Here is a 14769-nt window from a genome sequence, read left to right as displayed (position 1 = left end):
ATATATGCATACAAGTAGACGCACCCGCTCTGGCTTCTTTTGTAACTCATTCTCATTTTTATATTCGATTGCTAAGATTTCAACTGATAAAATAAAGTTCTGTATATCGCATTCATCAAATAAATCATACCCAAATTGCATACACACATTTCACTAACTTTTTTTTACGCATTTTTTTATATAATTATTTAGTTGGAGCATGTCTTTACGTTAACATGTTCAATACAAGAAATCCATATATTATAAGAAGACAAAGAAAACCAGACAACTCCATGTTCTTTCTGTTTAATGATTAGCCATTGCCGGTAGAAAGGAATAATGCAAAAGCAGATTGGGAACTATAGAATAATAATTTCGGCCTAGATAGTCACGTGATAGTATGTTCGCCTCGAGTACGGGTTCAAAACTAGGTCAAGTTGAACCAAAGAATATAGATTAGTAGTTGCTGCTTCTCCGCTAATCACGCTTCACAAAATAAAAGCCGGTTGGCTCGGAGTGAGAATAAGATATCCGGGAAAGGTGACATGTCTGTTTGCATTCTGTTAATATATGAATTACAAGTTCGAAATCGTGCTTACATGCTGCTTGTTGGTCAGAACAAAAAAGCAATTGTGCCTCATATCTTGACTAACATCTAGAAATTGACAATGAGGGTCGGTTGAAAACAAAACTCTACGACAAAAGAGACGATTTCAGATTCCTAAATGTGAACTTCCCATTTTAAAGTAGCTACATTCCAGCACGAATGTGACCTACCGAATTAAACTATTAACCGGATTCGTAATAACATCAGCAACATGACGGGTGCAATATGTGGAGCAGGATCTGCTTACCCTTCCGGAGCACTTGGGATCAACCCCAGTTTATGATGGGGTTCGTGTTGCTTAGTCTTTAGTTTTCTATCATGTGTCTTGTGTACTCTTATTTGTCTGTTTGTCTTTGTCTTTTTAGCCATGGCCTTGTCAGTTTATTTTCGGTCTATTAGTTTGACTGTTCCTTTGTGATCTTTCGCCCTCCTTTACAGTCCTTCTGAATCTTTATATGGTTTTCCGCTCCGTTAATTTTCTAGTTACGTGTTGCAAATCACATTTCAAGTTTTACGAAATTTCTGTATTTGGTTACTTAAGAAACTAGGAGAGTTGATCTCTTTGAAATATTAGGTACAAATAAGAGGGGATAAGACATGTACCGAGGACTTTATTCACAAATTATACTACGCCAGTAAGCAGAGAAAACTATAACACATGTGATCGTTAGAAAGGCACATTTAATAATGATCGTGAGGCGGTAAACAATAAAGGGAACTAACCCATCAATAATCATACATGTATATGACACATGGAGTAAGGGAGATAATACAAATCAATACATGTAATCAATACAATACGCTGGCGCAACTTCTTTTCTCCTTTAAAGTCTCTCTCTCTCTCTTTACATCTGATATCCTCACAATTGGTAACTAATAATCTCTGTTATCGTAAAAACATATATGAAAATAAATGTGATCAATATGCATAAACTAAACACATAACTATCAATAAGAAACAAAATAATTCTGACATTTCTTTTCTCCTTTAAAGTCTTTTCTGTATCTTCATCGAATGTAATCAAATGAATGTATATATATATATATTGTATAAGTAGTTAAACAAAAAGTACTGTGCATACACATTGTAATTAACATAAAATGAGCAGTAAATAAAATACAGAAAGAAATATGACGTATCTCTAAGTTAACAACCTAAGGACGAGTGAGCATTAAATTTAAAAGGCAATGAAATCCTTAAACCGCGCTGGCGTTTTCAATTCGGAGCGCTTCCGGAGAACGCGTTTATTATCTTGTTTATTGCTTGACCTACTTTGTGTCAAGTCACGTTCGAGACTATTATCAGGTTGCCCAGTCGGCTCGTCCAAATTTTCAACATCGTCGATATTTTCGCAAATAAGAATAGGCGGGGGCTCCGCGCGAGCTGGTGGTAGGTCACAGATAGGCCCAGGAAGGCTATCTTCATCATAGTCATCACAATCAGACTCCTGATTGTATTCGTTCTGAGAATATCTTGGATTTCGGTGGACACTTATAGTGTTTAAAACTTTATAACATTCCGAAAGTTTTACTTTGTAGGACGAGGCGCGGAGCTGATTGCCTGAAAATTTTTTGATGAAACACCATTCGCCATCACGCGCTACAACAAGGTACTGATCTCTCGATTGGGTCTTTGACCTGTCGGTATAAAGGTAAACAAAATCCCCTATAGAAATATCAGGGATCGGACGACCGGGTCGACTGTAATTAGAAATTTCGCTAAATCCGTGATTTTTATTTCGGGCCTCGTGTTGTGCGCGAATAAGGTTCATGTCAGAAATTGGCAATTGTTCATGAGTAAACTGACTTCTTCGAGTCCATAGTTCGCGGGAGGACAATCCACGCTGGCGAAGCCTTGATTTAAGTCTCGTGGTAGCAATAACTAGTGTATTTTCAGATAGAGGAGAATTATCGCGTTCCTCACGAAGTAACTCGTCTTCAAGCTCAGCGATGGCTTTATCGGCAACTGGATTTTTGTTCTGATTTTTGACACGGCCAATTTTAATTGATATGTTGAGCTTCTTTAAAAAGGGATCGTCACATAAAGGGCGAAAACCCGGGGCCGGGTCAACACGAACGACAACACTGGGACCGTTTAAAGGCTTTAAAGGTATCAACAAGTGTATTAGCCCATCTCGCAAGCTACCCAGTTTTTCGTTTTTGATAAAGCACGTACTAGTGTACGAAGTTACAGTTTCTCTGACGACCAGGATGAGTTGACGGTTGCGCTTAAGAACGTCGGCCACGTAAGATATGCCAACCAAGTCCGGTGGGTCTTCTGAAGACTGCTCGACGAGGCTCTTAGGGAACCGTTTTAAAGACGCGCATCTGTGACAGGAGTCACTAGCCTGTTCGGCCGCCTTTGGCATATCTTAAGCGTAAAAGCGACGTTTTAAGACAAGGCTTAATTGGTGTTTTGACGGATGGTCCAACTTAATATGTAGAGCGGTGACGAGTCCGTCAAGAACGCTACGTGGAACAATGATCAATTCGTTTGGTGGAGCAAGGGGATCACAACGCCGAACAACTAACAAACCGTCTTTGGCGATTGATGCAACATTCAGGTAACGTTTGACGTCTTTGATGTTTGTCAGTTTTTTTGGAGGGAAGAGTGCTTTGTTTTAGATGAACGTGAGTGCGCCTAAGATCAGGGCATTCTGATTGAATATCAATCCAGGCCGACCTGGTGGTGAAAGGTAGGCGAAATTCGTCATTGAGAACATCAAGAATGCTTACGGCTCGTACGACAGAATCTTCGGTACGCGATATAAAACAACAAACCTGACAATTAGGCTCTGTACATACGGGTGCGTTTCTGCTTGCAAAGTCGGATGGAATATTTGCACGACCAGATAAATGATTGACGCTGACCTGGTATCGGCTTACAACGGAAAGAAACGATGTGACACGCGGACTGGCCGAAAATTCACCACGACATAGTTTTTCAAAGCCCTGTACGCATGGTTTACTGTCTGTCAACACATTAGCTTGCAGTTTAGACTGAATAATAAAGAGATTGAAATGTTTGACACTAGCGGCAATGTAAAGCGCTTCGATTTCACACGGTAGCCACAATACCTGATGTTTACGCAACTTAGCACTGAAAAATCCTGCTAAGGACACTTTACCGTCACGGTTTATGTATAGAGTCGCTCCGATACCGCGTTTAGTGACAGATCCGTCTGTGACTATCCACAGTTGATCACTGCATTTAGATAGCGTGATGGCTTTACGGGAGCTCAGAGACTTTTGGGCAAACTCGAAATGTTCTCTTAGCATGTCGGACCAAATAATTTTGTCAGCTGATTTCATACCACTTATTTTCTCTTCTAATGGAGCTATTAAGTTGGAACAATTCGGTATAACGCGACTTAGCATCTTGTAAGCACCGATAAATGATCGAAGACCCCGCACAGTGTCTGGTACGGGACACGAGGCTAGTGTTGCTACTCTGTGTGTGCTAGCGGAAATTGAACCCTGTGACCAAATCCAACCTAGGATTGTTATCGATTTTGGGCAAATAACAGTTTTGCTAGGTGATAGACATATTCCTGATTTTTGTAGCGACTGAAGAACGCATTCCCAATTGTATAAAAGCTCCTCCGGGGTATTACCGCCACAAAATAAGTCATCTGCCAATTTAGCTACGCAACACTTTTGTAAGAAATCCCCCACAATACGACAAATTAATTCTTCAAGAGCCATTTCGGAACCAGGCATTCCCATCGCACAACGTGTATATACGCGAACTCCACGATAAGGAGTCGCGACTCCACAATACTTCATCGAATCTTTTGCCATGGGGGGATTTGGTAAAATGCGCTTGTAAGATCAGACTTGATTATATATTTCCACTGTGCGATCGTACGGAGTGTGGAATTCACGACGGGCATAAGAGAGGGTTGCGGCTTACTACATCTGCCAACATCGGAAAATGCCGTTACAAGTCGGAAACCACCGGAAGCTTTTTTGACAAGAAATGAAGGAATAATATACTCGACAGAAATTCCGACGTCTTCGGGTTTACGGAACACTCTTTTACTTTCCAATTCGTTAAATTTGTTTTGGAGTTCTACCAAATCATTTTTTGAATACTGTGGCATTCTACCTTTCCTTTGGGGAGGCTGGACAGGACCCATATTAACAGATGCTTCAAAGGGACCTATTGCCCCATTATACCCTTCAAAATTAGAACTAAAAACTTCACTGAACTTCCGCAGAAGTTCATTAAACTTGGTTTGTAGATCTGGACCAAGTAAATTATCTGGGTCAACAGAGACTTGTTTGAAAAAGTGGGAAGTATGTGTTGTGTCTATGTAGTGTATTGTTTTTAGGTCACGGATATTGTCGGGAGCCTCTGGTGCGTTGTCTACGGTAGTCGTAAGTCGTACTCGACAGAAATGTTCATTTCGTTGTATGAATTGCGGTACTGACGTGTTATTCACGATGCGTATTTTACCTGCGACAGACTGAACAATTTGCGGACTGGGCCAATCTTTCGTACGAGAAGCGTCAGTGTGAGGCTCGATCGCGAGAATGCAATCCGATTCTATTTCCGATGGGATGTCGTATTCGCCGTAACATCCTGGCCAAACTACTGAACTTGCTGATGGAGCCCGGATAAGAAAGGCATGTGTTCTACGTACGCGAGTATTACTAGAGTTAAGTTCCTCGTTTGGGCTACCATACATAACAGTTACCTTGTCGCGTATGACGATTTTATGTTTGCTAGGGAAAATCGCGATGTCGTTCAATGACATGAAAGGGATACCGGCGAGTATATCAACGTTCAAGTCGTTCACTACTAGTGCCTCTAACTGTAACTCGATTCCGTTTCTCGAAAGTGTGAAATGACATTCACCAACTATATTTAAGTAGGTAACGCCGTCAGCTTGTAGAGCGGAATGGTTGCTTTTCTTGATTGTTACGCCGATGTAATCCGCGGAAGAAGAAGCTTTTATCATACTCACCTCAGCAACCGTATCTAGTGTTAGCTCAAGCGGGAAATGTTTATAAAATGCCTTAAAGTAAGGGGACTGTTTAGTGCTCACCCGTCTTAAAGCAGATACAACTCTAAGCTTACTAGGACCTATATTATCATTTAAAAATGAGACTAGTCGTTATCAACATTGTCCTCAGACTCACTATCACCTACTTCTGTACAATAAGATTGCCTAACTCTGGACATATATTGTTTGTCTTCATTAGGTAAATATTGACAAGTACTTAAAAAATGTTGGGACGGACGACCTGCTTGCTTACATAAAACACAACACTTTATTTGACGACCAGTTCTTATACTACCTGTCTTCTTTTCACTTCTGTGAAAATGTTTGTCTTTTATTGACGCCCGTAAAACCTTGGCATCAGTGGCTGAATGAATTTCGTCAAGTAAACTATCAAGTGGCTGTGAAATTTCAGGTTTCAAAGAAGCTAATGTTTTTGACCGTAAATCAGTTCCATATCGCTGCTTCACTAGGTTGGGTAAGTCACGATTGATAAGTCTTAACCAAGTAAGTACAATCAGGTTTTCCAAAGAAGGCTATAGTTCTTCGTCGGCTTCAGGTACTTCTCCGTGGTGATGAATATTGCCACCGGCACGAAGCAAACTGTCTTCAATAAAACTAGCCAATCGCTGAAATAAGTCCTCAGGACGCTCATTTGGTTCCAAAAAGATGCTATTAAAATCGAGAAAGTGTTCACCAGTAGACTGAAATCCGTAGTGTAGACGTATTGACTACCAAATAAAATTAATTGATGTCGATTTTTTAATTACAGTGTTTCTTGAAATAATCGGACAGTAGTTTGCTATTTGACCAAGTATAAGGTCCAAATGTGTGCACTTTTGATCTGCTGTTCGTCGGTTAGCTTCGGCAACCTCCTCGCCATCGTCAGCAATGCCACGCAAAGGATTGGCGTTGGTTTTCTTCAGCCATGTAAATCCATCTACAAGGAACGCTGCGAAGTTTTGATCAAGGGACAAGGTATATTGTAAGTTTTGTCTCCACGCTTCAAACGATGTTATTGTTTCAACTTTTGAGAGTGACCATTGTTTTGGAGCACGTGTGCCTGCCATTTTGTAAAGATCTGTTCAGTCCAACAATAGAAAATGGTGTCGTGTTAGTCAAATTCTTGAGTTATTTGAGGTGTGGGTTTCTTAAACCGCTGCCGCCACGCCAGTAAGCAGAGAAAACTATAACACATGTGATCGTTAGAAAGGCACATTTAATAATGATCGTGAGGCGGTAAACAATAAAGGGAAATAACCCATCAATAATCATACATGTATATGACACATGGAGTAAGGGAGATAATACAAATCAATACATGTAATCAATACAATACACTGGCGCTTAATGAACCCCTGATTGTGGAGAAAGTGTTCCATGATGAAATTGACATTGCACAAAATATAGAAATCAACGACAACGGAAGCACACAATGAGAACGGTTTTAATCTTTTGCTGATGGCAAGTTCAACATCTACTCAGGACCAGGATTCTTTAAGGTAAAAAGTTACGAATTAAAACAAAGTAGTTCACATTTTTAACTTGTCGCTAAGCATGCCTATTTTTTACAGCTCTTACCTGGCAACCATATTCATATTCAAAATCCTCCTGCTTGCCCCCCTTTTTCCTAAAAAAATCAAATGATTTTCTCCTTATTTAACACGAGTTTAAATTGATTGATTGTTGGTTGCTTGTTTTTAACGTCCAGCGACTAATATTTCATACATGTTTAGACAAGACGCGAAATTAAAAGTCATGTATAGAATATCAAAACAAGTAAGGAGATGTGGTATGATTGCCAATTAGGCAACTATCAACCGGAGTTCAATAAAGTAGTGTTAGCAATTATAACCAACCGTGCGGCCTTCAAAAATGACAAATACCCATACAGTTAATCAGTTATAAAAGGCCCCGACATAAAAAATGTGAAACAATTAAAACGAAATAAACTAACGGCCTAACGATATATAACAAACCCATTCTAATTTTTACCACAAAACGGGGTTGGGCACCCCGCCCCCTAAATCCGCCTCTGTCAATCATTACACGATAAACGGATTTAGTCATAAACATTCTGAAAAACAGCATTACCTTGTATACTTGTACCTTGAAAACATATACATTTGTACGATTAAGTTCTCGAAAAGTGGTGGACCGAAGGATTTGACCAGTAGATTTTTCTTCAAGGACCAATTTTGAGAACTCTGCGATATCTTTTATACAATTTCTAAAGAACAGATGTCCTTTTCGGTCATAAATATACCAGTAAAATATTGATAAATTTTTGTATAGTTTCATATTATTTGAAAAAGATAAATAGGCTGAGCTTTAAGTCGTATTTGTTTAGCTTAATTAAGTTAAAATAGCATACAGAAAAATGTCACGTGCACACCGATTTTTTCCAAACAATTTTTTGTCTTTACACTGATACTATAATTACATCAATGCCAAAAACAGAGAACACTATTAAAGTAATGTCTACCAAATGAACTGACGTAACTAAATTTTCTAATAAATTATCGTAAATTTCGTGTATGTAATCCAACATAAAAACAAATTGTGCTATATTCGACGGCAAATTGTATTTTTGTTTTGTAACTTCTTCATCAGAATATCTCCTGAAGAGGTCCAGATTCATTATTTTTGGACAAACTAGACGATATTCTGGAGATATACAGAAGACACCAATAAAACCCGCCCCAGGTCCGTACATGAAGAGACGTCTATATCAACAGTTGAGTACTAGTGTTGTTCCAAAGTATTTTTGGGACTTTAGGTTTGCACTCTGTCTGTCTGTCTGTCTGTCTGTCTGTCTGTCTGTCTGTCTGTCTGTCTGTCTGTTCGTCCGTCAGTCCAGCACATCACTTTCAGTGTTCAACTCTTTTTTTCTTCATGCTTCAAGATATTATTTTGATATTTGGTGTATTGTTTTATCATGACAGGTTACAGATCAAGTTTGATTTTTGTTCCGGTCGGATGATTTTGTGCAGAGTTATGGCCCTTGGACAGAAAATCACTTAAATAATTTCCGCACTTTTTCGTGGTGCTTGAAGATATTGACTTGATATTTGTTATATACAATGTAGTTTAAAGATCAAGTTTTTAACCGGTAGGGGACTATTATATTGCCATGCAATACTCACAGAATGCTTGTTATTTCTGTTGTTTGAAAGCTGTATGAGAAAATATTTTTTGTAATGTTTTGATAGATTCTCTTTTTAGCTCATCTGGCCCAAAGGGCCAAGTGAGCTTTTCTCATCACTTGGCGTCCGTCGTCCGTAGCGTCGTCGTCCGTCGTCGTCTGTTAACTTTTACAAAGATCTTCCCCTCTATAACTACTAGGCCAAATTCAAACAAACTTGGCCACAATCATTATTGGGATATCTAGTTTAAAAAATGTGTTCGATGACCCAGCTCGTCTACCAAGATGGCCGCCATGTCTAAAAAAAAGAACATAGGGTAAAATGTAGATTTTGGCTTCTATCTCAAAAATCAAAGCATTTAGAGCAAATATGACAAGTGTAAAATTGTTCATCAGGTCAAGATCTATTTGTCCTGAAATTTTAGACGTATCAGACAACCCGTTGTTGGGTTGCTGCCCCTGATATAGTTATTTTAAGGAAATTTTGCAGTTTTTGGTTGATATCTTGAAAACTATTATAGATAAAGATAAACTTTAAACAGCAATAATGTTCAGCAAAGTAATATCTACATATAAGTCAAATGACCAAAATGATCAATTGACCCCTTAAGGAGTTATTGCCCGTTAAAGTTAGTTTTTAATAAATTTTCGCAAATTTTTGTAATCTTACAAAAATCTTCTCCTCTGAAACTACTGAGACAAATACAATCAAACTTAGTTACAATCATCATTAGGGTATGTAGTTTAAAAAATGTGTCCGATGATCCCGCCTGCCAACCAACATGGCCGACATGGCCAAAAAGAGAACAGAGGGGTAAAATGCAGTTTCTGGCTTATATCTCTGAAACTAAAGCATTTAGAGCAAATTGGACAATGGGTAAATATGTTAATCAGGTTGAGATCTATCTGTTCTGAAATTGTTAGATGAAACAAACTGTTGTTTGGTTGCTGCCCCTGAATTGGTAATTTTACTGAAATTTTGCAGTTTTTGGTTATTATCTTGAATATTATTATAGATAGAAATAAACTGTAAACAGCAATAATGTTTAGCAAAGTAATATCTACAAATAGGTCAAAATGACCAAAATGGTCAATTGACCCTATAAGGAATTATTGCCCTTTAAAGTAAATTTTTAACAATTTTTCATAAATTTTTGGTAATCTTTTACAAAAGTCTTCTGAAACTAAAGCAAAAGTATAACAGTTGCATAATTCCATGTATCAATTGTTAATAAAGATATCAAATGAGCAACACAGGCTCCTTGGAGCCTCTAGTTTTGTTTTGTTACATTACTGATTTTTGATTCAATTTAATTATTATGACAAAATGAATACTTTAATTAACAGATTAATTAAAGGGGTACTAGCTACGAGATTTCATAAAAAATCTAAAGTATGATTTTTTGTTCAATCATTAATGAAAGAGAAATAGTAAAATAATTATTCGCTTTTTGCAGCCAGTATAGTTCAATTTTGTCATGAAATTGCCTCCGTTGAAAGTTTGCAAACATCCCATAGAGCAAATAACATGGATGATTAATATTGACCATTTGGTATATGACCGTGTTCTAAGCGACACGTACATTCAGGTCATAAATTAATTTGTTGAATGAAATCAAATCTTCAGCTACTAATTGGTGCCGTAGGAGGTCCACCGGAATTTTTAGCGAGGATTACCTGGCATGGGAGAAAGGAAGAAAGACCATTCACAAGTTGACTTACATTTTTTTTCTCTGTTCTAATTAGATTGAAAAAAAAATAAACCTTTCAAATGTAGAGTTCATCAGATAAAAAGTTTCCCTGAGGAACACCCCCCTTTTTTTGTGCTCTCAATTTTCAACCCTCGAATTAAGCTTTTCGGGCTAATTAGAATTAAAACCTTGCTTTCTAACCGATCTATTCATGTGTCGGACCGGCAACTTTCTTTTTTAATAAGAAAGTCTACAGTGCCGTTATACACATGCATGTTGTCTGCTTGGAGTCCCCGCCCGGAATGTAAAAAATAGCCGAACTCCAAGAATACTCCTGCATCACGTGATTTTTGCCACGTTGAGCTTACATACGAATAAATGCCGAATATGGAAAGTGAAACTACAATTCAAAACACAGAGTCTAAAGGCGGGCGCATAGAAGAAAAAGAAGGGTTTTTTTTGGCAAAGGGTGCCGGGGCAATCTTCTCTGTGTTCAAAATATATATGAAATATTTGCCACTACCCCTTGTCTGTTCTATAAATTCTAACCCTGAGTTTTCGATCTGTTACTTGAAAGATTTTAATAAATGGGTAATGTGTCCATGGGACATAGATGATGCCCCCGCTTGCATATCATATAAATTTATTAAATGACAAAACTGAGGAACAGTAAAAGTGATACTTCCTAAATTTGTACTTAATCCGAGTTTTGTGGTAATATGAATTGTGTAAAAGTTACATAACATTTGGTTTAGGTAACTTAAACTCAAGTTAAAGAATGAAAACAAAAAAAATCACATTTTTTCATTTGTAAAGGGGCATAGCTCTAAAATAGGTAGAATGACGTCACTAAAATTCAAACTTGATCGAGGTTTTGTTGTATTTAGCATTGTGTATAAGTTTCATAACATTTGTTTGAGGCAAAATAAAGTAAGAGAACGGAAACGAAAAAATCAGCAATTCTTCCAATTGCAAAGGGGCAAAACTCTAGAACGGTTAAAGTGACGCCACCATAATTCATACTTGATCTGTGTTTTGTGGTAATTAGCATTGTGTTTAAGTTTCATAACATTTGGTTGAGGCAAACTTAAGTTAGAGAATGGAAACCAACTTCGGGACGTACGGACGGACGTACAGACGGACAAGGGTAAAAAAAACCAAACTTAATGCCCCCCTCCGCTATGGCGGGGGCATAAAATAAAGCTAATTTAACCTACACTTATTTTATGCATCAATAATAAATTGATAAAGATAAGTTAAAATTTGTATCCACGTAATACAATATTTATTTTATTATGTTTTGCGAATTCAGTATTATGCCGAAATGAGTTTTCTTCCTACATTTATAGATTGCCTTTACCATATTTGGCACAATAGTTTGAAATTTTCATTTTTTAATGCTCTTAAAATTCGAATTTGTTTTGGTCTTAGAACTGTTTTGATTTTAGTGTCACAAATGAGTCTTCCGGAGCACCTACGATCACCCCCAGTTTTTGGTGTGGTTCGTGTTGCTTAGTCTTTAGTTTTCTATCTTGTGTTTTGTGTACTATTATTTGTCTGCTGGTCTTTTTCTTTTTTAGCCAAATTAATTTCCACAACAGAACAAAAGTTGCAAAAATTAACAACCTAACGCGAAATTTTACGTATAACATTGGAGAAGAAACGGGACATTCTTAAGCAACTTGACAGTAACATTTTAGAGGTGACTACTGTGAAAAATATGAAAGTTGTGATAGAAGACGAAAATCGGTAGGTTTTAGATTATTAAAAGTACATAATACACCCATATTTTAATATCAACTACTAAACAAGCAATTGTTCTGAGATGCGTATCAATGATAAATACATGTCAAACAAACATGAACAAACATACAAAAGTTTGCGTATTTTCAAAATCAAATTCAAGACCTAGCCGCACAATGTATAGCCGGATTACCACCTGCAAATACTATCAAGACGTAGTAATACTAAGAGAGAGGTTTGACACGAAGTACAAAACACAAGCGCATAGATTCAAAATGTAATTTATTTACCTGGGCTGAGGTCAAACACACACAGCTCGAACAACTTTTCAGACAGACTAGAGTGTGGCATGATAGGTTTACAATCGACAAAGGATAGTTCATTTGGAACCATTCGTTCGCCCATAATATACAAAACATTGCCGATGTTAAATAGAACATACACAAAGACCAGTGGAGCTAAGAGTCGGATACCGAATCACTGAGGGTAGTACTGATGAGGAAAGTATAAGTACAGGAGGAAGGACAAACTATAGTGTCGGAGTCGTCGTTTCCATGGTTTTGGGGTGTGTTTTATCTTACATCAAACATTTTATCGATCGCTTTGATTGCAATTCTACGAAACGTAAAACAATCGATCATAAAGAAAAAAAAAAACCAACCATAGACAGATATGATAGTTTATAATATAAGTGATTGCTTACCGTCCAGTGACAAATAGTTCTGGTGTTATTAGGTGGCGAACAAATTATAAACTTAGGTTTTACAAATTTGAGCCTTTATTTATTCTTTTGTAAACATTTTTTTTGTGATTAACATTCACTGCGTGAAATAAATAGTATGTATCTTTTGAAATATCATTTGTAATATTTATTACCATCTCTGAAATCTTAAGCGGTCTCCATTGTAGATTTTATTCTATTTTATCTTATTCTGGGTACCTTTTTTAATCCCCGGGCGCTGAACCCAAAAAGCTCTGTATCCATTGGATGGCGGTTTTAGATTTCTTAGTCTTCGAACTCTATAAAAAAACAAATGTTTTTATTCCAGTCCCTCATGTTTCCGTAGACATTATTGACGACATATAAGCGCTTCATGTTTTGTTCACGATTTGCCGAGTTCAAAATAGGATACATTTGAGCGGAGTAAATAAGCGGAGACGTTTGGAGTAGGAAGGTAAGAAATCTTTTTGGCCTCAAAAAATAGCATTTAAAAAATTTGTTAAAAATATAAATTGTAAGTTATCAATTGGAAAGAAGAAAAGTTTTGTTACATACAAATGGACTGTGATTTGGACAATACAATGCACATGCATCAGGTACTAGCATCATTAATCAACTGGCGGACATTTTAAGGGGATTGACACATTTAAGAATGTTACATATATATGATCAAATATGCACATACTGTATTTAAATTCACTTATCATAATAACTAATGGATGCAGACTACTGAATCCATGTATTATTTCATTTGTTGTAATATTGACTATGAATCAATTGAATCAAACGGATCATGTGAGATTTTGTTTAATCTATTTTGCATGTTTGAAAATTATCATTGATATAAGTCCATTCATTCTTGGCGCCATGATTTTCGTTGTGTATTTAGTTATACAATAAGGTACAACAAGAGTTTATAAAATGCAAGTCCTAACCCCAAGGTAACCAAGTTGATCACAAGACTTCCAGCACCTGGAAAAAAATAATTTTAAAACAAGAATGTTTTGAATTATAAAACAGCCTTAAATAGAATGTATTTGACTTGTTTAATGTTAATTCGTAATGCATCCTACAAACAAATATAGAAATTTAAAAAAAAACTCATTGTAAAGACAAGTGAAGAAATATCAATAACAATGACCAACATGAATAATTAAAAACGGTTTTCATGTATACAATTCTTTAAAAAACGTAAGAATATGAAACCAGTTTGATGCAAGGAGTAAAAATAATAATTTTGGCACAAAGTTATAAATTATTTTACACAAACAGTTTGTTTTCACTTGATGAGTCAAAATCGTTAAATGTCAATGCAACCCGATAAGCTGAAACTATTATTCTCGTACAAATTCACTATTTTCGTAAAAATTCATTATTTTCGACCTGAAATTTTTTAACCCTAACTCATCACTTTGTAGATGGTCCAAATGTATTGTGTATCGACAGCGACAGCAAACCAATCGAATATTCTCTAGAAGGTCATTCCAATAGCAGGGCAAATAGCCGAGTTGTACTACTGAGGTACTGACTACTAGAAATATTATAGCCTCAGGTACTGACATTCCACCAGTTGGAGACTACGAGAAAGATGATAACCTTAGTTTCTGACATCCATCAGTATGGGAAGCGACCAAGTTGTACTATTTAAGAACTAACCACGAAAAAGATGATAACATTAGGTACTGACATTCCACCAGTTTAGGGGGGTCGATAAAGTTGTACTACTGAAGAACTGACAACAAAATAGATGATAACCTTAATAAGTTTCTGACATTCAACCTGTAGGGGAAGCGACCCACTTGTACTACTGAAGTACTGACCACGAACAAGATGATAACCTTAGGTCATGACATCCATCAATAGGGAAGGCGATCCAG

The 14769-nt window shown here is 36.9% G+C and overlaps 1 protein-coding gene across 2 annotated transcripts in view; it reads right to left on the bottom strand.

Moving 5' to 3' along the window:
* LOC127705825 (uncharacterized) overlaps positions 1 to 14769 on the bottom strand; it is a 117485-nt gene that overhangs the window by 89179 nt on the left and 13537 nt on the right. The window contains exon 8 of one of the 2 annotated variants that reach the window (XM_052210181.1): positions 13684 to 13864. The exons of the other annotated variant lie outside the window; for it this stretch is intronic. Coding sequence (XP_052066141.1) covers positions 13782 to 13864 — 83 coding nt within the window. The 3' untranslated portion in view covers positions 13684 to 13781. Of the gene's footprint in view, positions 1 to 13683; positions 13865 to 14769 lie in introns of those variants that run through there. 2 annotated transcript variants of the gene reach the window in all.

This window comes from Mytilus californianus, unplaced genomic scaffold (genome assembly GCF_021869535.1).
Source record: "Mytilus californianus isolate M0D057914Y unplaced genomic scaffold, xbMytCali1.0.p SCAF_6, whole genome shotgun sequence".
NCBI lineage: Eukaryota > Metazoa > Mollusca > Bivalvia > Mytilida > Mytilidae > Mytilus > Mytilus californianus.
The sequence above is the reverse complement of the archived record's forward strand: the minus strand, read 5'-3'. Positions and strand labels throughout refer to the sequence as shown.